Source organism: Manis javanica, chromosome 10, assembly GCF_040802235.1.
Source record: "Manis javanica isolate MJ-LG chromosome 10, MJ_LKY, whole genome shotgun sequence".
NCBI classification, from domain to species: domain Eukaryota; kingdom Metazoa; phylum Chordata; class Mammalia; order Pholidota; family Manidae; genus Manis; species Manis javanica.
Genome location: NC_133165.1, coordinates 114,563,205 through 114,585,810, shown reverse-complemented (window position 1 = coordinate 114,585,810; position 22,606 = coordinate 114,563,205). Strand labels below are relative to the sequence as shown.

The 22,606-nt window shown below is 56.3% G+C and overlaps 1 protein-coding gene across 5 annotated transcripts in view; it reads left to right on the top strand.

Moving 5' to 3' along the window:
* The window catches only part of SHISAL1 (shisa like 1), a 130,548-nt gene that overhangs the window by 72,420 nt on the left and 35,522 nt on the right, over positions 1-22,606 (top strand). For 4 of the 5 annotated variants that reach the window (XM_037006800.2, XM_017670210.3, XM_037006801.2 and 1 more), the window contains exons 2-3: positions 12,732-12,827; positions 15,398-15,611. In XM_037006800.2, coding sequence (XP_036862695.2) covers positions 12,732-12,827; positions 15,398-15,611 — 310 coding nt within the window. Of the gene's footprint in view, positions 1-12,731; positions 12,828-15,397; positions 15,612-17,018; positions 17,196-22,606 lie in introns of those variants that run through there. The other variant, XM_073214007.1, reaches the window with a different exon arrangement.

The window sequence follows — 22,606 nt, the reverse complement described above, 5'->3', positions numbered from 1 at the left end:
GTCTCAGGATCTGGCACCCAGGAGGTTCGCTACTTATAGTAGATTAACAGCGAGGCGCTGCAGGCTCGGGGAGGGCAAGGAACTTGCCCAGGGTCACACAGCTGAGAAGTGGCAGAGCCGGGACTCCAACCAGGAATCAAGCTGGAATGTTCAGACCCCAGGCTCAGAGGCCGCCCTTCAGTCCTCTGCTCCTTGCAGGATTTCAGCCCGGGGCAGGAAGCGCACTGAAGATGGGCCACAGGTTACCTGCACCATGTGACCCTCGCCCTCCCCTACACTCTGTGGGTCTCGGCCCCCCACCAGGGACACCCTCCCACTCCTGCTCACCCTCCCACACCTGGGCTCCACTGCCAGACCTTCTGGTGTGACTTGAGTCCCAGTTCCACCACAAACTAATGGGGGTGACCGGGACAAGTTATTGAAACTTTCTGTGGAGTTGGGGTGGTGAAGAAGTGCCTCAGTGTCCCCATCTGTGAATTGAGATACTCACAACTTCTCCTAATCGTGAGAATTAAATAAATACCCTCCTGCCCACCAGGCTGGGTCGGGCACCTCTCCTGGGCTCCCATGATCCTGTTTCCCCATCTTGGCACAGGTCCCTCTGGGCTGCTGCTGCCCACCTGGGCCAGTCCAAGCTTGGTGCTCTGTCTGCTGTAGGCAGAGCACCTGGGTCCTCGAGGGACAAAAAAGGAGGTTTATCTCTGGCCTAGCTCAGGACAGGCAGGGTCCCAGGGATGGGAGGGAGGGAGAGGGAGCTGGCTCCCCTCATGGCCTGGCTTTAAATGCCACCCTGACACAGGCCATGACAGAAATGCCAGCTGAGGCACAGCACAGGGGCCTGGGCATGGAGATGGCAGTGGGCTGGGGCAGGAGCCTGGGCAATGGGAGCAGCCTGAGAGGCCAGTGGGAACTTTGGTGTGTCCAGATGACCACATGGTGTGTTTCCAATACCAGGGGGAGTGGGCAGCCCTCCCCAGTCCTCTGCTGCTAAGTTGGGCATGGAAGGCGGGATGGCCAGCAGGGTCAGCCCAGCTTTAGAGTCAGCTGGACACTCCCCTGCCCTCCTGTGTGTGTGGTGCCTCAGTTTCCCTCCTTAGAGGGCTTATGAGGGGTCTGACTGTGCTCATGCACTGACCTTGCCAGGGCAGTGCCTGGCATAGTCGAGGGCCTCAAGCAGTGGCATTGCTGACACCCACTTGACCGAGCGAGCCTGGGCGCCTTGGGAGAGAAGTCACATGTGTTGTGTGACGCGTCGACCCAGAGCAGCCCGCACGACCCCAGCTCAGTGGCTCCCTAGCTGTGAGACCTTGCTGGAGACGCCTCGGTTTGCTCCTTGCCAAACGGGACTCTGATATGGTGCTGTGAGGACGTAGAAGGCGGTCAGACCAGGCCTGGTTGTGGGGAAAGCCACCAGGGGCTGCTCAGGGCCACCGCCCTCTCTAGCTCCCCAGGCCTTCCCGTTCCAGGAGAACAGGCCGAGAAAGCGCTCCTGCCCATACATGGCCAGGCCAAGTTGCTCTCCTTTGATTGGGGTTCAGGGTGATTGTGAGGATGGCCAGCGGCTGTGGAGGGACAGGGTTTCTGGTCTCTGAGCCCCAGAGCTGGGCAGATAAGGATGCTCCCAGCCCCCTGCCACACACAGGCACATATTCCTTCAGGTGTAAACCCTCACCAAGCCTGGTCCCAAAGGGTCCCTGCCCTGGACAAGTGCCCAGCCCAAGAGGGTAGCCAGGCAGGGCCACAAAGTGACCCTCAGTCACAGAAGAACATGAGGGGCACAGTGAAGGCTGTGCCACAGGAACAGGTGAGAACAGGCTCTGGGCAGAGGGTCTGGGGGCCTTGTGGATCACCCACTCGAGGGCCAGCTCCACCATCTATGTGCTGTGTGACCTTGGGCAAGTTGCTGACCATCTCTGTGCCTCAGTATCCTCATGTCAAGAGCCTAGCATAGAGGGTAGGTGGGAATAGAGGGTCAAATGCTTGGATAAACCCTGTGCTTTATGGAGCACTGAGGCAGGCTGCAATGGGAGGGAGGACAGAAGGAGTTGGGGGACGGAGGGGGGAGGTCTCACCTAGACCTACTCCAGGCCCCTCCCCAACCCCCTCGTTCTCCCTTCAGGCTCTTTCCCGCTTCAGCCTCCTGGGAGCCCATGGCTCTGGACCCAGCTTTCCCATCTCCCCAGCCCAGGTCCCCGAAGGCCTGTGTGCACCCCTAGCTGGCCAGGCAAAGGATGGTGGACAGACCTGGAGCCTACTGCGGGGCAGTGGCTGGCTCCTGTGGGAGCGTGGGCCAGTGCCTCCCTCTTCTCACCCATCATGCATGCCCCATAACGCACAGAGGTGCCTGCACACAGTAGGTGCTCAAATGACGTGCCCTCCCCACCTCCCTTTCCTTGTCCTTTGCTCTGCTTCTCTGACCCTCATCCCAGAGGCCTGAGACCCTAGTTTATGGGTCCTCATGAGTGGGGGAGCCCCCCTGCAGAAGCCGGTTGGCACTACTGTGCAGGAGGGCTCGCCCCCCAGGCCCTGCCTACCGCTCCGGCCCCCTCCCCGGCCATCTCCCTCCCCCTCCCACTGCATGGGCTCCCCCCAGAGCTCCGGCCCACCTCTCCTCCTTCGCCCTCTGGGCTCGCTGGCTCTCCACCACGCCCCCCCCACCCCACCATCTAACAAGGTCCACCTACCTATCAGATCTCAGCTTCCTCCTGCCAAGCCCAGCCCAGCCCAGGTCAGGGCCCTGCTAGATGCTGGGAGGCCCCACATCAGAGCACAGGGAATTTGGCTGGCTTTGTGGGGTTGGGACAGGTCTGTCCAGCCCATCGTGGTGTTGCCAGTCCCCAGCCCATGCCAGCCCAGCGTCACACTCGGCATGAAATAAATGACTGAATGCGTGGAAGCCTCCTTGGCCCTCCCAGCCCCCTTTTAAGGTGGGCGTGTTATGCCCGTTTACATGGGAATGTGTTATTCCTGTTTATGGGAAACTGAGGCTCCACTTTGGTCTCTGTTCTCCCCCATGAAGGAAGAGTCCCCAGCCTTGGAGGGAGGCCCGTATAGAGGCCCCAAGAGAGAGAAACTCAGGGTCACTGCAACAGGCGTTCTGCGCGCCTGTCTTTCCTCTTCCCGACCTGACACTTTAAGTGATTCATTCTTCATGTGATATTTTTGTTTCTCCAATGGGAAAAAATGCTGCTGGGATTTCCAGGGGTTGTTTTATCTCCATGGTGCAGCCAAATAATTTGGAGGAGCAGAGAGAGGCAGAGGTTGTAGAGTTGACGGCCCCATGATGTTCTCAGCTTAGCCTTCCCCTTAACTGGGTGGGACACTGAGGCCATACCGGGGAGGTGCACACCCCATGCCCAGGCATGACCCTGATGGGGAGAGCAGAGCTTCGGGCCACCAGCAGGACCGGGACTTCCACCTCAGCCTCTCAGCTGTGTGTCCTCGGGCACATCTCCCCCTTCCTGGGCCCCAGTTTCCTCCCTGTGAAGTGGGGAGGACAGCAGTGACTACCTTAGACACTTGAGAAGGTAACAGGCACGCAGGACTCGGTGAGCCCAGAAATGGCCCAGGGCATAGGCTCAAGCAGGGAAGCATAGAAATAGGCCAAATCCAAAACTTGAGCCCAGAGCCCAGCTGGCTGGTGGGGGAGCCCTGTCAGGGTTCTTGAGGGATGTGCTCTTGAGGGAGGGATTTGGGGGGCAGAGGTGGTGACCTGCCCATCATCCCAACCTCAGCACTCATGACGATAGCCCACATGATAGCTTGTGGAGCATGCTTCTCCCCTCCCCACTTGGCCCTGCAATAGTCCCGTGGAGCAGGTGTTATCATGCCCACCTGATACAGGTGACAGTGGGGGCTGGGGAGTGTAGATCTAAGGCTCTGAGTAGGCCCACCTGGGAGCCCTGGAGTTGAAGTTTCTTGGCTAAGGTCAGTGGCTTCCACTTCGAGGCTGGTGCCCAAGGCCTCTCCTGGAGGCAGCAGTTAAAGCTGAGACCCTGCCTCAAATGGACAAGCAAATGTGTTGCACTAAGGCCTCTGCCTGGATCTGAAAGAGCTCTTTGCAATAAAGTGAACCTGACCAATGAGAATTGACAGAGTTCCTACTCTGTGGGCAGCAAACATTTATTCAGCACCTACTGTGCACAAAGCATAGTGATGTATCAGAGGCACAGAAATATGTCCCCTATCTCTCCCTCAGAAACTTGTATCAGAACAGAAGCAGTCAGCTTGCAGGCAGGGTGGAAGGGAACCAGTGCTAACTAAAGGCACAAGCAAAGCATAAAAGGAAGAACTCAAGAAATTCACAGGTAGGCACAGTGTTCAAACACACCTTCATTTGCTAAGGGGCACAATAGGAATCTCTAGGATGCCTTAAACCATCAACTTTGGAAATAACAGAGTGGGTGACATCGGGTAAGAGCCACTTACAGACACTTGGTAGCTCTGCCAGGTGCCCTGCTAAAACTTCTGGTCCTTTCTAGCTTTCGTACCCTGACAAGGTAGGGGCATGGTTTCCATTCTGCGAGAGCCTGAGGCCAATGCAGTAACTTGCGTAGAATACTCAGCTAGTGAGCAGCAGAGATGGGATTCCAGGACACTGTAGACTGACTCCAAAGCCTGCACCATCACCCTTGGCCCCCACTGTGAGCTCTGTTGGAGTCAGACAGACCTGAGTTCAAATCACAGCCCTGCCACCCTCCAGTTCTAGGCAAATCACTTAGGCTCTCCAGGCTGTGGTTTATTTATCTGAAAAACGGAGGCGACAGCACCTACATTCACTCACCACTCCAACAAATGTTTATTAAATGCTAGGCTCAATGCTGTGTACAGTGACAAGCAAACGTGAAGGGGTCTCAGCAGAGTCAGTTTCATGGGTGTTGATCTGTGCACACAGAGCCTCACGCTCAGAAGGGCCTGCATTTGGTTTAACGCTCTGTCATCACTGTCTAGAAATTCTTAATAATTTTTTAACAAAGGGCATATGCATTTTTCATTTTGCACTGGGCCTTGCAAATTATGTTGCCAGTCCCGGGCCCAGCCCTTGTCCAGCTTATTACCCAATGAAGGAGACAGACATTGCTCAGAGAGCCACCCCACCAAGCGTGCAACTCTAATCTGCCAACTGTGCTGGAAGGAAAGGAAAGGTGGATGGGCCGTGAGCACAGAGCAGGGTCCCCAACCTCGGGCAGGGGTCCAGGAAGGCCTCTTGGAGGACACAGGCTCTGGGGGATTTGTCTGAATCTGCCAGGTGAAAGGAAAGCACAGCATGGGGGAAGGGGCAAGGCTAAAGGGCTGAAAGATGGCCAGTGTGGCTGGAGGGTAGGGAGCACTGCCAGGGAAGGGCCAGGACCCTAGGGGAAGCCTGGTCTTTAACCTGATGCCTTGGGAAGCCCTTGGTTGGGGGGGGGGGTTAATTGGGGGCTGATACAGTGGGATTTGCATTTGGAAGCTAGCTCTCTAGCTTCAAGGCAAGGATGGGTTGGGGGGACAGGAGCAGTGCAGAGGGACCCTGTGATCCATAAGGGGAAGAGGGAATAGAGGGGTCAGGAGGCGGCCAGGCCCTGGCTTGCAGGTCTGCATGAAGATGGGTACAAACCAGACATAGAACACCTGGAGACCTCAGGAATGGTGGGAGACTGAATGAGAAGATGTGGGAAGGGCTGATGCAGGGCCGGACACCAGCGAGAGCTCAGCTCGCATCAGGGCTGGCTGCGTAGCCCAGAGCCATGACCACAGGGGAGCGTGTTGCTCCCTGGCCTGTGTCCTCCATGCTTGTCTCTGGCCACCTCAGCCTGGCCATTGCAATGAGGGCCCACAGCCTACTTCCCTCCCACCACGCTCCCTCCTACAGGCAGGGGCACATGGGAGTCAGGAGAACACGCTTTGACTTTGTGCCTTCCCAGGTGTTTATTCCCAGAATTCACATGTCAGAGTGAGATTTCACAACTTTTGAGTGGATGATGTCCTGAAGGCAAAAGCTCACAAGCTCAGGATTAGGTTCACACTCACAAGGAGAGGTCCTGACTAGGTGGGAATGTGCTGGCGGTTAAATATCACCGCTGACAGTGCGTGCAGTGGTGCCTGTGCACATGCGGGCCATCGCGTGTACACATATGTGCTGCTGGGTGTGCACGTGTGTGCATGCACTGAGTGTAGACTGTGTGTGCACACATGCACTGCCTGGGTGTGCACATGCTCATTAGTCAGTGTAGACAAGGCACAGGGACAGGGCAAGGGTTTGAATCCTGGCTCTGCTCCTCTGCCTTGCACCCTGGGGGGCAGGAGTACAGCCTGAGGGTGTGGACAGGAGGGGATGAATTCCTCTGCTTAAAGTCCTCAGCTGGCTCCCCAGCCCGGGGCAGGCACTCCCCAGCTGTTAGCCGCTGCCTCCCTGTCAGTTCCAGGACCGTCTGTGGGCCCTGACCCTGTGAGTTACTGATTCATCATGGAATCAGGAGCTTAATCACTGCCCCCCTCAGCCTGTAGTCCCGTGGGGGCTCCCTGCCCCACTTACCAATCGCACAGCTGCCCAGCACTAGGCTTGGCCCCAGTAGAGCCCAGTAGGGATTCAGCGAATGGGCGTCCAGAAGGGGCCAGTAGCTGAGGTGGCTGCACGGACCAGGTGGTGTCTGAGCCGGGCCCCGCAGGTAGGTCTGACCTGGACAGATGAGCTGGGGAAAGATGTCCTGGGAAGGGCCAGCCGAGCAAAACCCCGACTCTTGGGCTCCTGCCCAGCACCCAGGCGGCTGGGTCAGGACCCGTCCTCACCTGCCTGGGGCTGACCCGGAGCGGCACCTCCCGCCTGACGTACCCCCATGTACCCCTGCAGGGGTGGGACAAGGTGGAAAGTGTGTGGATGGTGGCATGTGACTAGTCACGTGTCCTTTGTTCTCCAGAAATGCCAGGAAATTCAGGGCTCTGGGTTCTTGGAGACCCTGCTCGCCACCCATTTCCCCTTCTCCCAGTTCACAGTCAGGTCAGGACACAAGTCAGGCAGGCTGCCTGCTCCCACACACTCCAGGTGGCCTGGGGTGAGGAGAAGGGTGTCCCAACTGAGGGCAACAGCCATGCAAAGACCCCAGCAGGCGGCACGTCCACAAGGGCTGAAATGCACCGTGGAGAGAGTCTGAGGACAGCAGCAAGGGCCAGAGCACACGCGGCCTCAGAGTGAACTTGGACTTGAACCCGGCACTTTCAAGCCTCCTAGGGAGGCGGGTGGGTGGTTGGATGGACACTACTTCAGAAAGCTGGCCCTGGGGGCCACTAGGACCTGCACTGGTGGGCAAGGCTGGGGTAGAAGCAGCTGGTGGCAAGGAACAGTCACCACTTCCTGAGTGCCCACTGCGTGCCAGCCCTGTTCCAAGTGCTTTGGTGCGTCACTTTCAGTCATCACAAGGATCCTGTGCATTAGACACTATTTTTATCCTCATTCAAGGGCTGAGGACACTGAGGAGACTTCTCCCAGGTCACAGGGTCTGTGGTGATAAAAGGCGGAGCCAGGACTTGTCTCCAGGCCATGCTGCCCTTGACCTGGTCCAGGCCCGACCTCCACGCCATGCTGCCCTTGACCTGGTCCAGGCCAGAGGTGATGAACTTGGCCACACCCAGGGGGGGCATGGCAGGCTGAGAAGGACGGGCCAGAGGCCAAGACAGGACGCTGACTCCCAGGCATCCTGCCAGCAGCCTCCCAGCCTGGGTGTCCTCAGTGGCCCCCACGCCCGACTGCGGCCTGGCCCCACCACCCTGCCCTGGGCTGGCCGTGCTCTCCCGTGCCTAGCTTGGCTGACAGGAAAACAGATCTGTTGTTGTTCCTGGTGGGGTTGAATTTATCGTCTCCGGCTCTGTTTCTCTTCACATGCCCTCCTTCCTCTTCTCTCCAGCCTCGCCAAATTCGGTGTTTAAAAATAATCCTCAATCTGGGAACAGCAGTCCCCGCCTGACCCGAGGGGTGTGCCGCAGCTACGTGCCTGACTGGCGGCTCTGGAACCGGTCAGAACTCAGGGGAGTCCCACTCACCGAGAATTTCTTCCAGTTATTTGAGTTTTATTGTTGGCACAGGCTAGCAACGTGGGCAGTTTACCAACTTTCAGATAAATCTAATCTGTCTGTGGCAAGTGTGCTTTCTGGGGGGTCTCAGGAGGCCCTGGAGCTCCTGCAGTGCCGGGAGGGGGAGCACGCTGGGGGGAGGCTGGGCTGGCTTCCTGTCTGAGCTGCGGAGTGGCCGTGGGACTTAGGCAAGCACTTCCCTGTTCTGATCCGCAGTGTCCCTCTTTATGAGATGAGGGTTTCATGATCTGCCTGGCTGGTGGGGGTTACCTGAGATAACTTGGTGAAAAGCCAGCCCCGGGGCAGCAGCTGGGCAGGCAGAGCCTGGCATGGGGCAGGGGCTCAGCCTTTCAGCCCCCTCCCGCCCCCCCCCGGGGCTGGAGGGGCTTCCCGCGGACTGTGGGGGTCCCCCCTCCCCACCTGGGCTGCAGAGCCCACAGAGGGCCTGAGGTGATGGCTTCAGCCTTGAGAATGCTGGCGCATTGCTCCCATGCCCCCGAGGGCAGGTGTGGCGTGGAAACCTAACAAGGGGCACAGCCACTGCGGCCCCTGAGGCTGTGGAGCTCCCAGAGAAGCGGTCAGACCCTGCTGGGGGTGGCATGGCTGGCTTCTGAGCTTTGCTGTCTTGGATCGTTAGAAATGGAATTTTTATGTAACTTTCCGGGTGACACACAGTGGGGTTTTCTTCTGCAGATTCAGCCTCAGTTCTGGCACCTGAGCCACCCCGGACAGCCCAGAGAGGCAGGGTAGGGCGGTGCTGCGGCCCCTCCGCAGTGGAGGCAGTCCCCCTGTCACCCAGAGCCCCCCTACCCTGACCTTTGTCCAGCACATGGGCTGTTGCTTCCACTGCCCTTTGCCAGATCCCCAGGCAGCCTCAGGTAGGGGTGCAGGACATGGCCAGGCCCCGGAGACCGAGCAGACCAGCAGTGCCTGCTGGACAGGGGACAGAATTACATCCCGGCAGGGAATACCTGCGGTGTGCTGGACCCCCGTGCCCACAGCAGTGCTCCTAGACAGACCCAGGGCCGAGGCTGGTGTTGGCCAGGCCGGGATTCATCACCAGGCTGTAGGACTCTGGACCCCAAGCCCCATGGCCATAGCCCCCCCTGGCCAGGCCTGGCCCAGGACCCTCATGGCCTGATAGAGGAAAGCATGGGAGCCAATCATACTGGTGGGGCTGGTGGGTGCCATTGCCCAGCGCGTCCTGAGGGCAGGGATTCCCCTCCTCGCTATCTTAGACCCCAGCTGAGACCCAGGTCCAGAGTGGGGTCAGTGGCTGGTGCTGAGACAGCGAGCACACCGCTGGGAGGGGCGCTGAGCAGGACGTTCCTCGGAGGGTGGGCAGGCGTCTGCAGATGATAGAAGCAAGGCTGGTCTCCGAAGTCACTCCCAAAGGGCTGCAGGGTTTGAACTTAGGGTGGAGAAAGACACTCCAGTGCGAGTTGACAGCTTCTCCCAGATATGCAGGGCTTTTGGGGAGCAGAAGCAGCAGGTGGAGGGCTGGCACGAGGCAGAGGGGGACCTCCCCACCCCAGCCCCTACATCCATTCAACAAACCCATCAGCTCTCAGACCTGAGCCCTGGCTCTGGAAGTGGGGCAGCCCATCCCCTGCAGGGCCCGGAGGGCCTGGAGGCTGGAGACCTGTTTCAGCTCTCAGGGGCCTTGGTGGGCCCCTGTGTGGAATGGAGCCGTGGAGGGGGGTCATCTCAGGGGGCCTGTCCCTCCCCACCCCCCACAGCATACTTCCCAGGGTCAAGCCTTAGGTTTCCCAGGTGTGAAATCCTTTCCTAAGCACTTTCAAATGCTTTAATCTCCTTCATCCTCCCAGGAGGGCCCTGAGGAGGGTGGAGAGGAGGCCCAGGCTCAGAGCAATTAAGCAGTTCACAGCCTGGGAGCAGAGCCTGTCTCACGGTGGGAGCTGAGAGGCCTGGCTGGGGACACAGGAGGGCCCCTTTTCCAGGCTGGCGCTGACGTCACCCTGAGCAATCAATGAAAATCTATTAAGGCATTCACCCTCACCTTGCAGCCATGCCACCCCCTTGCTGACTATGGCTCAGATTTCAGAACAGAGCCTGGCACCCTTGGTACCACCGCACTGCCTGGACGCCGTGAGGAAACTGAGACCCCCCGGGGTCCCGAGAACAGGGGCCAGGCCTGCCTCCTCGCCCAAAGCTTCTAGCCTCTGGGGCGCCCCCGGCGGTTTCCTGCTCTGCCTGCTGCACTAAGCAGGATGTAGAGCTGCCCCCGACCCCAGCTGGCATCCCCCTGCTCTCCCTGACCAGGTTGTTAACCTTGCGGGTGAGGAAAAGCAGCTTGTCGGTGGCCCCTGGGGTTCCAGCCCAGGGCCAGGCCCAGAGCAGGGTTTCCAGGACAGTCTGGGAAGCCAGAGAGGCTGATCCCTGGGGCTGCAAATGTGCTTTCTGGTGGGGAGGGCCCCAGGGTCTCCCCTGGAGTGGGAGGCGGCGTCTCCAGGCCTCCCCGTCCCCATGTCACATGCCGCTCCCAGGTGGGCAGCGGAGCATCCTTCACACCTCAGGACACCCCAGCCTTCCTGGAGCAGTGCCCGCGTGAAGGGTGCAGTGATGGCCTGGGGCTGCTGGAACAAAGCACCACAAACTGGGGGGCTGCTCCCCAGGACTGGAGGCCTGACTGCGCACCCAGCATGCTGGCAGCGCCGCTTCCTCCTGGGCGCTGGTCAGGGGATGTGTTCCAGGCCTCTCCCCTAGTACCTTGGGGTTCGCTGGTGATCTCTGGGGCTCACTGGCTTGTAGGCACATCACCCTGATCTTTGCCTTTGCCTTCCCATGGGGTTCTCCCTGTGTGTGTGTCTCTATGGTCAGATTCCCCCCTTTTACAAGGTCCCCAGTCATGTTGGATTGAGGCCCACCCTACTCCAGATGACCTCATCTTAACTGCTCACATCTGCAATGACCCTATTTCTAAATAAGGTCCCACCTGAGAAACTGGGGATTAGGACTCCAACATATGAATTTGGGGGGACACAATTCATAGACTAACGGGGTGCCCCAAAGGAAGAGTTGTGTGCAGGACCTCTTTGGCCCAGAGCCTGGCACATAGGCGCTCAGCAAACTAATTCCTGTCCTGTGTCTCTACCCCTCCCCTGGCCACCCCTAGCTCTCCATGCATGGTGGGGCTCTGGGAGGGCCACACCGTCTACACAGAGGATATGGTGGCCTTGTGCCCAGCCTCCATTTCCAAACCCCTGCAGGCAGGGGGTGATGATGGTGAGGTCCCCTGTCTCCTCAGGTTTGAACTAGGCTTCAACAGCCTGATGTAAAGTGTCCACAGGGGCCTAGGCCCTGCCTCAGGCAACTTTGTACCACGCCCACTCCCGCTGACCCCTGCCAGCCTCTCGGCTGTTCCCCACTCGGGGCCTCTGCACTTGCTGCCCCTATTCTGCAACCCTCTTCCTCCAGAAGCCCATACGGCTCCCGCCTGCCTCCCTCAAGTCAGCTCTGGTGTCCCCTCTGCATTGAGGCCCTCCCTGACTGCCCTGTGCAGGGCGGCTCCCCACACCGCCACTCCCCACTCCCCACCACCCCACATATCTCGTATTGTTTCCCCACATAGACTTTTTTTATTGTGGTAAAATATACAGAACATAAAACTTAACCATTTTAACCATTTTTGGTGTGCAGTTCAGTGGCATTAAATCCATTCACACCGTTGTGAGGTCATCCCTACCATCCTCTCCAGAACGTTCTCATCTTCCCAAACTGAAGCTCTGTTCCCATTAAACTCTCACTCCCCAGCCCCCTGCCCTGGCCCCTGGCGACCCCCCTTCTACTTTCCGTGTCTATGAATCTGGCTCCTCCAGGGACCTCATCTGAGTAGGTCACACAGGGTTTGTCCCGGGTCTGGCCTATCTCACTGAGCACCACGTCCTCAGGTTCCTCCGTGCGGTAGCGTGTCAGGATTCCCTTCCTTCTGGAGGCTGGATCCTACTCCACTGTGAGCAGAGACATTGTGTTTATTCATCCCCCCATCGATGGGCGCTTGGTATGCTTCCACCCTTCAGCCATCGTGGTTCATGCTGCCTGAACATGGGTGTGCAAATATCTGTTTGAATCCCCGCTTTCAGTTCTTCAGGGCGGATCCCCAGGAGCCTCGTAGCATCTTCAATACTCATCTGTTTGTGTGCCCTCGGTCTTCCTCACTAGAATGCAAGCCGGGGCAGGGAACACTTCTATGTAGTTCACTGCTGTGTCCCTAATGCCTGGCAGGTGCCCAGCTCGATGCAGACTAGTGGAGGGGTTAATGGGAATCTCTGGGAGGGAGAACTGGGTCCTGCAAACCCCAGAGGTGCTCGAGCTCCCGTCAGATCTCCGCACGCCAGCTGGCCATTCTCATTCCTCTGCACTTCAGGCACCTGCCTGCCGGCCTCAGCCCCTGGTTATTTCCACCACCTGAGCCATGCGTCCTCCTCTGATTAAGTCTCATTTTACCATGAAAAGAAAAGGAGATGACGGTTGACTGGTGAGGGAAGGTCATTCATTCCAGAGAGGAAATTGGATGGCGGCATTGCCCTCCTCCACAGCCCAGCCCTGCTCCCAGCACGCTAGCTTCCCAGCCGCACCCGCGCGGCCCTGCTGAGCGCAGCAGAGCCAGTGTCTGCACCCACAGGCCAGGCAGCCCACACCCGGCCTCCTGGACCTCGTTACAGGCAGCTCTCGTCGGATCAATGCAAGCCGAATGATGACCAGTTGTGGCCAGCAGTCCCTGCACGTGCTCACCGTCCTCTCGTTGCTGATTTCTGCAGGTAGAACCCTGTGGGTGCTCAGAGGGAGGGGGCCGGGGGTGTGGGTGGTCCCATCCTAGGGTTGGTGCTGGTCCAGCTGGGGTCCTGGGAGCTGGCAGGGCTGTGCCCCCAGTCCCCTGCCCCACTGGTATCCCCTGTGTGAGGACCTAATGATCAGCTCAGTGAGAACCTATTGTGTGCTGTGTCCCACGTGCCTGCCACAGGAGCTCAGCCAAGGGTCCTGAGGGCGCTGTGGGGTGAGCAGTAGCTGCCAGCGCACCTGGAGAAGCCATGAATGAATCCGCTCTCCACCCCTGAACGTCAAAGTCAGGCAATGCGGTAGTCACCCCACTGTATCAATGGGAAAACTGAGGCTTGCAGAGGAAGTGGTCTAGCCTGAGGCCACACAGCCAGTGCAGGGCCTGGGGTTCTAACCCCAGCAGGAGAATGCTGGGGCCCACCTCCCAGTCCCTGTCCGGCCTCCTGGCCTCTCCCCCTGACCCAGCGGGTGGGCTCTCACTCTCCAGTTTACATAGACAGGCATACAGCAAGGCCTTGGGCTGCTGAAACTAAAGCTGGAGGGCCAGGCAAACCCCCCACCTTCCTGACAGCAGGAGCGGCCCAGCCCAACGGGCCCTGGCGGCCTCAGCCCCGGCCTGAGCAAAAGCGCCTACTCCATCCCCCGCTCTCTGCTCTCTCCCTTATTCACTTCCTTATGCCCTCTAGCTCTAGCAGAGCTGTTGACACCCGCCGGTGGCTTCATGCCCTTGCCCCTTTGCTGAGAGGGGCGGCTCAGAGGAAGTCCATGAAAGGCCCTGGGGGCAGAGGGGGCTCCCAGGACAACAGCCAATGCCAGGCCAAGCCCAGGGGTCCTGGGGCATCTGACGAGCTCCTTCCTGGCACCGTTCCTGTGCTTCCTCTGCCCCCGGGGAGAGGAGCTCCTCACCCATCTACAAATGAGGAGACAGACTCAGGAAGGTCTGTAACCTGCTGGAAGCCACAGTCAACAGGCACAGTCACGTAGCTGTTAAATGACAGCCATCCAGACCAGAACTGGGCTCTGAGTTACCCCCTGACCCTGTGCCTCCGATTTAAAAGACCTGCTCAGGGGCCAAGAAACTGCATTTGTGACAAGTCCCCGGGGAACGGCGATGTGGCAGGTCAGGGGCCTCACGCTGAGACCACTGCTCCAAGCCCCAGATTCTCCTCTGTACTGTTGGAGTGCCTACTGAGAGACCCCTGCCTTCCCATAAGAGGGTCCTCTGTTTCCCAAGGTCAAGGCTAAGCAGGGGCCCTGGAGAGCCCCCCAGACTCCTGAAAGGCCAGGACCCTTCTCCTGAGGTGGCCACGCCCATCCCTTCAGAAGGGGGTGCTGCACTTTGGGGAAGGGGTGCAGGATTTCAGGGGGCCATCAAGCCAGCGCGGCACTCAGGCACGAGGCCCGCCCGCCCAGCGGCCGGCGCAGCCCAGCTGGGACTCCCCTCTGGTGGCCCAGGCACAGGAGCAGCGTGGGCTGTGGTCTAATAACTTCTCAGCAGACACAGAGCTTTCAATTCGCGCTAGGAGCTTTTGCAAAACCAGTCAGTGCCTTTGTGGCTGGAGGAATGTATTCAGCCAACGAAGCCCCTTTCCAGCCATACAAATTAGAGACAGCCATCCCTTTTATGAAGATACTAATTAAGCCAGAGACAGCGGGCTCCAGGTTTTTTTCCATTGTTATATTTGTTCAGGCTTTCGCTCCAGTTTATCACCACCAGCACGAGTGGTAAATACCATCCTGGGCCTGCAGGCACATTTATGGCGGAATATGGGCCTCCCTCCTGAGCTGGGGGAGTGAGGGTCCAAGGCCAGGGTGGCCCCGCTGTGAGGTGAAGGCGACCAGGGCAGACCCTTGGGGACCTTCAGGTTTAGGGCACTGGTTTAGTAGGAAGCAAGGTACGAAGGGGACTGTGCTTTCTCCACGAAGGGGACCAATTCTTGCGCACACACCCCCACTCAACCCCCAGGCCTGCCTGGGCATGTGGTTGGGTCCACCCCCAGTCCACAGAGTAACAGGTTATTAAGGCTGGTGGAGGAGGAGTGGAGAGAGCTGGGACTTTGAATCTAGGCAGGCGTGGGCTGGTTCCCCATCCCACCTCCACTTCCCAGCTCAGGCAGGTCACCATTTCTTCCTCTGTAAAATGGGGTCCCAGATCTGCCTGCTAAGGTGGCCAAGTGGATTAAATGGGATTGAGCCTGTGAAGCACATAGTAGGCACTCAGTTAAGGCTGTTTCCTAATTGAGTGCCTGCTGTACGCAGAGCTCTTGGAAAGTATCCACATTAAGACACAGCCCTGCCTGCAAGGAGCCCCGTGGGGGATATAGGGTAAGCAGGGCTGTCACTGAGGGGGCCTGGGAGGTGGCTGGAGCCCAGAGCTGGCTTCCTCGAAGAGGTGAGGCTTGCACAGGACCACGAAGGTTTCCCAGGGAGGAAAGAGACTAGTAGAACCCTAGAGCAGCCAGCCAAGCCCACCCCTTGCCCTAGGACTCTCACAGGACACCTGGGCTTGGGGAGGGACTACCCCAGCAAGCCTGGTGACTCTGTTTTCTAGTCTTGTCTGCGCATTTCCGGGTCTGTGAGCCATACACGGACCACAAAGGCCGCTACCACTTTGGCTTCCACTGCCCCCGGCTGTCAGACAACAAAACCTTCATCCTCTGCTGTCACCATAACAACACGGTCTTCAAATACTGCTGCAACGAGACAGAGTTCCAGGCGGTGATGCAGGCGAACCTCACGGCTGGCTCCGAGGGCTACATGCACAAGTAAGTACCACGCTGGGGCTGCAGTCCTGCTGCCTTGGGCCCCTTGGGGCAGCTTCCGGGCAACCAGCACAAGGATGCGTAGTCCTGGAAGGAGTTGGGGAAAGTCTTCAGGTGGCAGGTTTTCTGTAAGCAGGGCTTACATCTGAGAAACGGGCACATGATCCTACTGCCTGGGGCTGCTGCACGTCAAGGATGTGGAAGGTTTTTGGGTATGGAAGGAGCTTGAGCCTGGAATCCATGGGCCAAGGTCCTCCTTCATTCTTTATTTGTTCAACAAATAACTGATTGACACACCTGACCCAGAGATTAATCCCACGAAGCCCCTTCCCTTAAGGTGATTGAAATACTGGCAACTAGGGCCCTAAACAAAGGTATCACGAGTATAAAGAAAGGAGTTTTCTGGAAAAAAAGCAGTGAAAATATGCTTAGTAAAGTCATGGATTGAAACAGCATGCTTTTTTCTTATTATGGGTGAAACTGAGCATCTTTTCCGATGTTTCAGAGCCATTTATACTTTACGTTTATCTAGCTGTGTATATCCTTTGCCATTTTCCTTTGAAGTTTTGGGCTTTTTCTTATTTATTTATAGGAACTCTTTATATATAAAAGAAATATGAGTTGCAAAGATTTTTCTCAGTGTGTCTTTGAATTTGTGATGCTTTTTCCTCATGTTTAATTTTCAGTTCTTACCTAACCAATCTGTAGCCTTTTTTTTGTTTTTCTTTCATGTCTTCTGGGTTTTATATCATATTGACAAAGGTCATCTTTACTCTGAGAACTTTAGAAATTCCCTCATGTTTTCTTTTGGGTCTTAAGTTTTTGTCTTCAAATCTTTGATCTGTCAGGAATTGACTTGGGTGTAAGTTTTGAGGTAGGAATCCAACTATTTTTTTTTCCAAATGGTTAGCCAGTTGTCCCAATATCAGTCATTGAATTGCCCGTCTTTCTCCTAGTGATGGGAAATGTAAACCTTTCACATACTATAATACACCAAATCTGAGTATCTGGTAGATTGTAATACTTTCTCATGACCTTCATTGCTCCCCCATATGCTAGTATCTCACTGTGTTAGCTACTGTGGCTTTTAATACATTCTAATGTCTTCTTAGTCTATTCCCCATAGCTTGTTTGTCAGATGAACTTTAGAATTAGCTTGTATAGACTCACTGACCCACCCCAAAAATCCAATTATTTTTTTACTGAGATTTGGGTTGAATTCGCAGATTAAGGAAGATGCATTCTCCATGATGTTGAATATTCATACCCAAGAACATGCTAGAACATGGTATAGGCAGTCCCCAACATATGATGGTTCAACTTTGGACTTTTCAACTTTACAATGGTGCAAAAATGATACACATTCAATAGAAAGCATACTTTAAGTTTTGAATTTTGATCTTTTCCCAGGCTAACAATGTGTGTACAATCCTGTCTTATGATGCTGGGCATCAGCAGCGAGCCACAGCTCTTGGTCAGCCGCACAAACATGAGGATCAGCAACTGACACACTGACAAACATTCTGTCTTTCACTTTCAGTACAGCATATGCAATAAATCTCATGAGATATTCAACACTTTATTGTAAATGTACATTTTGTGTTAGATGATTTTGCCCAACTGCAGGCTAATGTGACTGTTCTGAGCACATTTAAGGTCAGTGAGGCTAAGCTCTGCTGTTCAGTAGGTTAGGTGTATTAAATACATTTTTGACATGATATTTTCAATTTATGATGGGTTTATTGGGTTGTAACCCATCTTAAGTTGAGGAAAATGTATATTCCCATTTGCTCAACTTTTCATTCACAATATTTTGAAGTTTTCTTCATATATATATATAGTACATATCTTTTGCGTTTATTCCTACTTATTTCTTTTCATGCTGCTACTATAAGTAGGTCTTTTCTTTCATTATATTGTCTAAATGACTATTTTTAGATGATAAAACCTAATGATTTCTAAATCTGAATTTCATATTCAGCCACCTTACTGAAATTTCTTACCTTTGTAATACTTTTTCCATTGATTCTCTTAAGTTTCCAATTATGCAATTTACAAACAATGATAATTTTATGCCCTGTTTCCCAATTTTCGTTCCTGACTTCTTTTTCTTGTCCAGTCATGTTGGCGAGTACCTCTAAAACTGTCAAGCATTTAAAATTGTCAGGCATTCTTATCTTCATCCTGATATCAATGGGTAAGCTGCACACATTTTCCCAATAGGCCTGAGTCTCACTCTTGGGGTGGATATACTCTTTTCATGGTATGGAAAAAAAAAATCCACTTGGAAGGACTGAGGCTTGAATGCTTTGCCACTGTGCCATGCTCAGGGGGCAGCCACCTCTTCCCTTTGGTCAGGCAGAAGATGCAAATTCCTTGACTATCATGCAAATCTCCCTCTTCCAACCGAGGTCTGCCCCCAGCCTGCCTTCCTCAAATGCACGGGTGCTTCCCCCGAATATCCTGCCATCTGCTCAGGCCTTAGAATAGTTTCGTGTGTGAAGTCATTCAGCAAGCCCTGTCCATCACAAGGGCTGGAATCGGGCCTGGAATCTGACCCAAGCCTTTCATAAGACCAAGGACTGATTCCCTGAAGGAGGAGGGCAGTGCCAGGCCTGGGGTTAGGACCCCTAAGTGTTGTAGTTGCCGGCTGAGAGCCAGACAGAAGACAGAGGCTTGGCAAGGCAGCTAGACTTTTCCAGGGTTCTGGCGGGTGGTGTCTGGAATCCTCCTTCTGAAGCCCACAGGTTTCTATAATCTGCACATTTACACAGGATTTCACACAGAAGACTCCATCGTTTCAGCAAAGGGGGGCCTGGTTGCTGCTGTTTAAGAGTTGGACCACAAAATAAAGCCCTTCCCTGGGGAGGAATGGGAATATTGAGGAAGTTTAGCTTAGTTCTCATTGTTGAACCTCAAAAGCATTTATGGAGTGTGCAGGCTGGGACGGGCTCTGTGCTCAATTCTCTTCTTGCCGTATCGCTGGAGTCACCAGGCAGCCCACACTTAGCCCACTTCACACACGAGGAAAATGAGGTGTGGAGACACTGAGTAACTTGCCTGATGAGGCAGCCAATCTGTGGCGGAGCCAAGAGCCATTTCGGTCTGGAGACGGCTTTAATCATCTAGGGCTTCCACCGACGGAGGCTGACCTGAGGCCGAGCTCCTAGAGCTGAGATCCCTTTGACACCTGGGGCCAGTCCTTCTCTGTGGGCCGGCCCTGTGCACTGTGGGATGCCAGCCCCCTGCCCCACTGGGTGCTGGTAGCACCCCCTCCCCACCAGCTGGCTGTGACAATCTACCATGTCTCCTGATGTTTCCAACTGTGGGCTGCAGGACCGCCCGGGCTGAGGGCCTCCGCTCTGGAGGGATTCCTCCTTGATATTCTCTACCAAGTTTCCCACCAGCCTCCCCTCTTCCCACAGCTGTGGACCGAGGCCCAGAGAGGGAGGGCGCCTGCCGCAGAGGAACTGGGCTCCGCCCCTCCCACCGGCGGTGCTGCTCACAGAGGGGGGATGGTGCCGGGTTTTACTGCATCCAAATGCTTTTAAGAAGGTGGGACCCACAGGGTCCAGAGGAAAGAGCGTTTCTGTGCAGAGTTCTCTGCAGCTCGAGCATGAAGTGCAAGGGGAGCCATGGGGAGAGGCGGGCAGGTCTCAGTGGGACAGGAGCCTCCCGGGCTGGGGGCTTGGACTTTCTCCTGCGGGTGGCAGGGGCCCTGAGGGCTTCCAGCTTGGTTTGTGTTCATGGACACTGCATGGCACACAGACTGAGAACACCACAGAAGCCATGCTGGTGCCCTGGGCGGGGCTGGGGCCCCACTGAGGGAAGGGGCCAGGCCGCCCAGGAGATGACCAATCCAGAGCTCAGCTCAGAGGCCCTCGGGCTCCTGCCCAGCTGCCTGAGCTCAGGACTGTGGGGAGAAGGCCTGAGCCCAGGTTATCAGACCAGGGCCTTACATCCGGCTGGAGCCTGTGGCAGAGAAGGGACTAGAGCTGCAGCAGTGGGAGGACAGGGCAGGGCAGGGGGTGGGGCAGACATCCCAGAGCTACAGTCCCAGCCTGAGGGATGCAGGGGCCCTTGTTCTACCCACTGGGCTCTGCCCCCCCGCCCCCAACCCCGGGTGCACCTAGAAAGCCAGGGCTTGTCTGATGCTGAGGAATGCACCAGATCTTAGCCAGGAGGCCAGGTACTAGCAGGGACCTGTTAGTGCCCACTAGCAGCCTGTCCAGATGGACCAGGGAAGCTGTGACCCCCATCAGGGCTTTATGAAGATGCACACAGTCCATTAGCAGCAAGGGCTGCCTGGTGCCTGTTCTCGCCCACCCTGCCAGTGAATCAGCCGGGAGGTGGGGCTGGTGACAGGGTAAAGGAGGGTGCCTCCGATGACTTATTTATTCGTGTTTTTCTGGGGGAACAGAGTGGTTTGTTTTGGTTCTGGCTGCCTGGCAAAAAGGCAGGCAGAGTGAGGGAAGCAGCCTTCCCAAGCCCACTGCCATGGCAAGATGCCACCTTCAGCCACGCAGGCAGAGAGGCCCTGGGTGCTCAGAGGTGTGCTGTCCCCCTTCCCTCGCCAGGTTCCAGGCAGGTCACTAGCAGCAGCGGCCCAGATCCAGGGCCCCAGGCAAGCAGCGGGAACACCCATCCAGGGCACAGGGTTGGATGGGGCCTGCGGGCCGGTGGTCCCCTCTTTGGGGACAGGTGGCGCCGGGTGGAGTCTTGTGCAACGTGTGGCATTCCTTTAGCAGGCAGAAGGGCTGCAGCAGGTGGGAGAGGAATTTCAGGAAAGCAGAAGGTTCCTCAAAGGCCTCCAAGTATGGAGGGGATGAATTTTCATTCCTCCTGTGGCCGTACATGAAACCTCTTTCCCACAAAGCTTCCCTTCTCCCAGTGCCCTGACGTGTCACAGCCACGCCGATGGCTGACACGTGGCAGTCAGCTGGCTGGGAGGGCCTGAGAGCCCCAGGTTCCTGGCTTCCCACCTGGGTCCTGTGCTGCAGGCCTCGCGTCACTGCCCAGCACGCCTCAAGCTCTGGCTCTAGCCGCTGAGCAGGGTCAGAAGTTTCCAGATGTTCTTGTCAGCTCTTCAACCCCATTAGGCCCTGTCAGGCATAAAACCCGCACACACACCTCTCTCACCTCTCATCCAGGTGGGGAAGTTATCCGTGAAGTAGGTTGCACCAGCCCCATTGCACCAGGGCCGAGGCTCAGAAATGGTGTAAACTTACCTGTAGTCACACAGCGCACAAGTGGCAGAGCAGGGGACTGGCATATCAATCATCTGGGCTCAGCTGCTGAGGTAATGAGCAGCCCCAAAGCCCGGGGCTCCAGACACAAAGGCTTGTTTTGGTTCTTACTCCACACCCTTCTCGGGCCACCACGGCTCTGCGTGGGGAGCATGCTGTGACCCAGGCCTGTGATGCACACCCCACCTGTGGCAGGATCTCCCCGAGGCAGAGGGAAAAGAGCAGGGGTGACGTGGTGGCTCTTAAGCTTCTGCTCAGAAGTGACCGTGACACTTCTGCTCACATCTTACCAGCCAAAGTACATCACGGGGCCAAGCCTATCACCAGAGGGGCCAGAAGAGGCACAGGGACAGACCCTGTGGGCAGGGCAGGCCTGAGTGAGTATTTTGACAGTAGTGGGCTCTACTTCATTGGCCCGAAGCCCATGCTCCTGCAGTGCTCAGGGCAGCCTCAGTCCTGCTGGGTGACCTTTGGCAAGTCACTCTGCCTCTCTGGGCCTAGATCTATTGCACGCTCCCTGTGTTCCTTAATCACAGAAGCCAGCACTCCCTGGGTCCTTTCTCCCCGAGGCCACATGTTATCTCATTAGGCCTCAATTATACCACCAAGCAGAGAGTATTGTCATCCCCATTTTACAGATGGGGAAAGCAAAGCTCTGTTTCCCAGAATCACAGACAGTAATTTGCAGAGATGGGATCTGAACTCATGAAGCCCTGGCTTCTTGGGCCCAGAAATTTCATCACCAGGTTTACCAGCTTGTCACGCCGACACGTAGGCCACCTCATGAGAGGGCTCAACGCTGGGATGTTTTAGGTGAGGTAGGCCAAGGGGCCATCAGCCCTGCAGCCGACCTTCCTTCCTAACCTGATGGCCTCGGGAACTCACCTCCTTCCTGAACCGGGGTTGCCTCTTGGGAGGGGACAGGAGCGTCCACCTGGTCACAGCCACTCTTCCTGCTGACACACCTGCTCCCATGCCTGGCAGGTATTCAGTAAGAGTCCTCCATCAGAGAAGGTTTTGTTTTATTGCTTGGGAAACACCAGAAGAATTTGAATTAGTGAATATTCCAAAATACGCTGAAAAATTGCTGTCTGTGGTTTGGCTATTTTCACATCTTGCCTCATAAACGAGCCTCTATTTTATTTCCTGCTGTTCACAAACATACACATACACACAACAAAGACCCCTGCATCTGGATGGAATTAATTTCCAGATCACATTTTAAAAATTAAATTAAAAAACCAGAATCTTTCCAGGCCAGCCAGCCACAGGGAGTCAGGAGAGCTGCCTGGGGACAGTGGCCAGGGCCAGACTTCCTGGCCAGCCACTCCCTCCAGGATGGGCTCCCTTGCTGGGAGGTGGAAGCGTGTGAGCAGTGCCTCCCGCCCCTTCTCTGAGCTGAGAGGGCAGTGGGGTCATGCTACCACTCCCCATCCCCCAGATGCCAGTTAGCGAGAGCCGGCTGCAGACCCCGCAGGCCTGGCAGCACCCGCGTGCAGTGCCAAAGACACAGTGAGATGCAGGATGCTCTGGGGCGAGGGCAGGGGCGGGGGAACCGGAACCCATCCGCAGTTCCTGGCAGAGGGTGGGCCGGGACCAGTGGGCCAAGACGCAGGGACTCCCTCTCTGGACATCTGTCCCAGCCCTGACCTGGGATTTCCCCGAGGCTCAGCACCCTCTGAGGGCTGCTAGCCCTGGGTCCAAACCCCAGCCCCGATGCCTCGCTGGCAGCCTTTAGCAAGTGACTTTGCC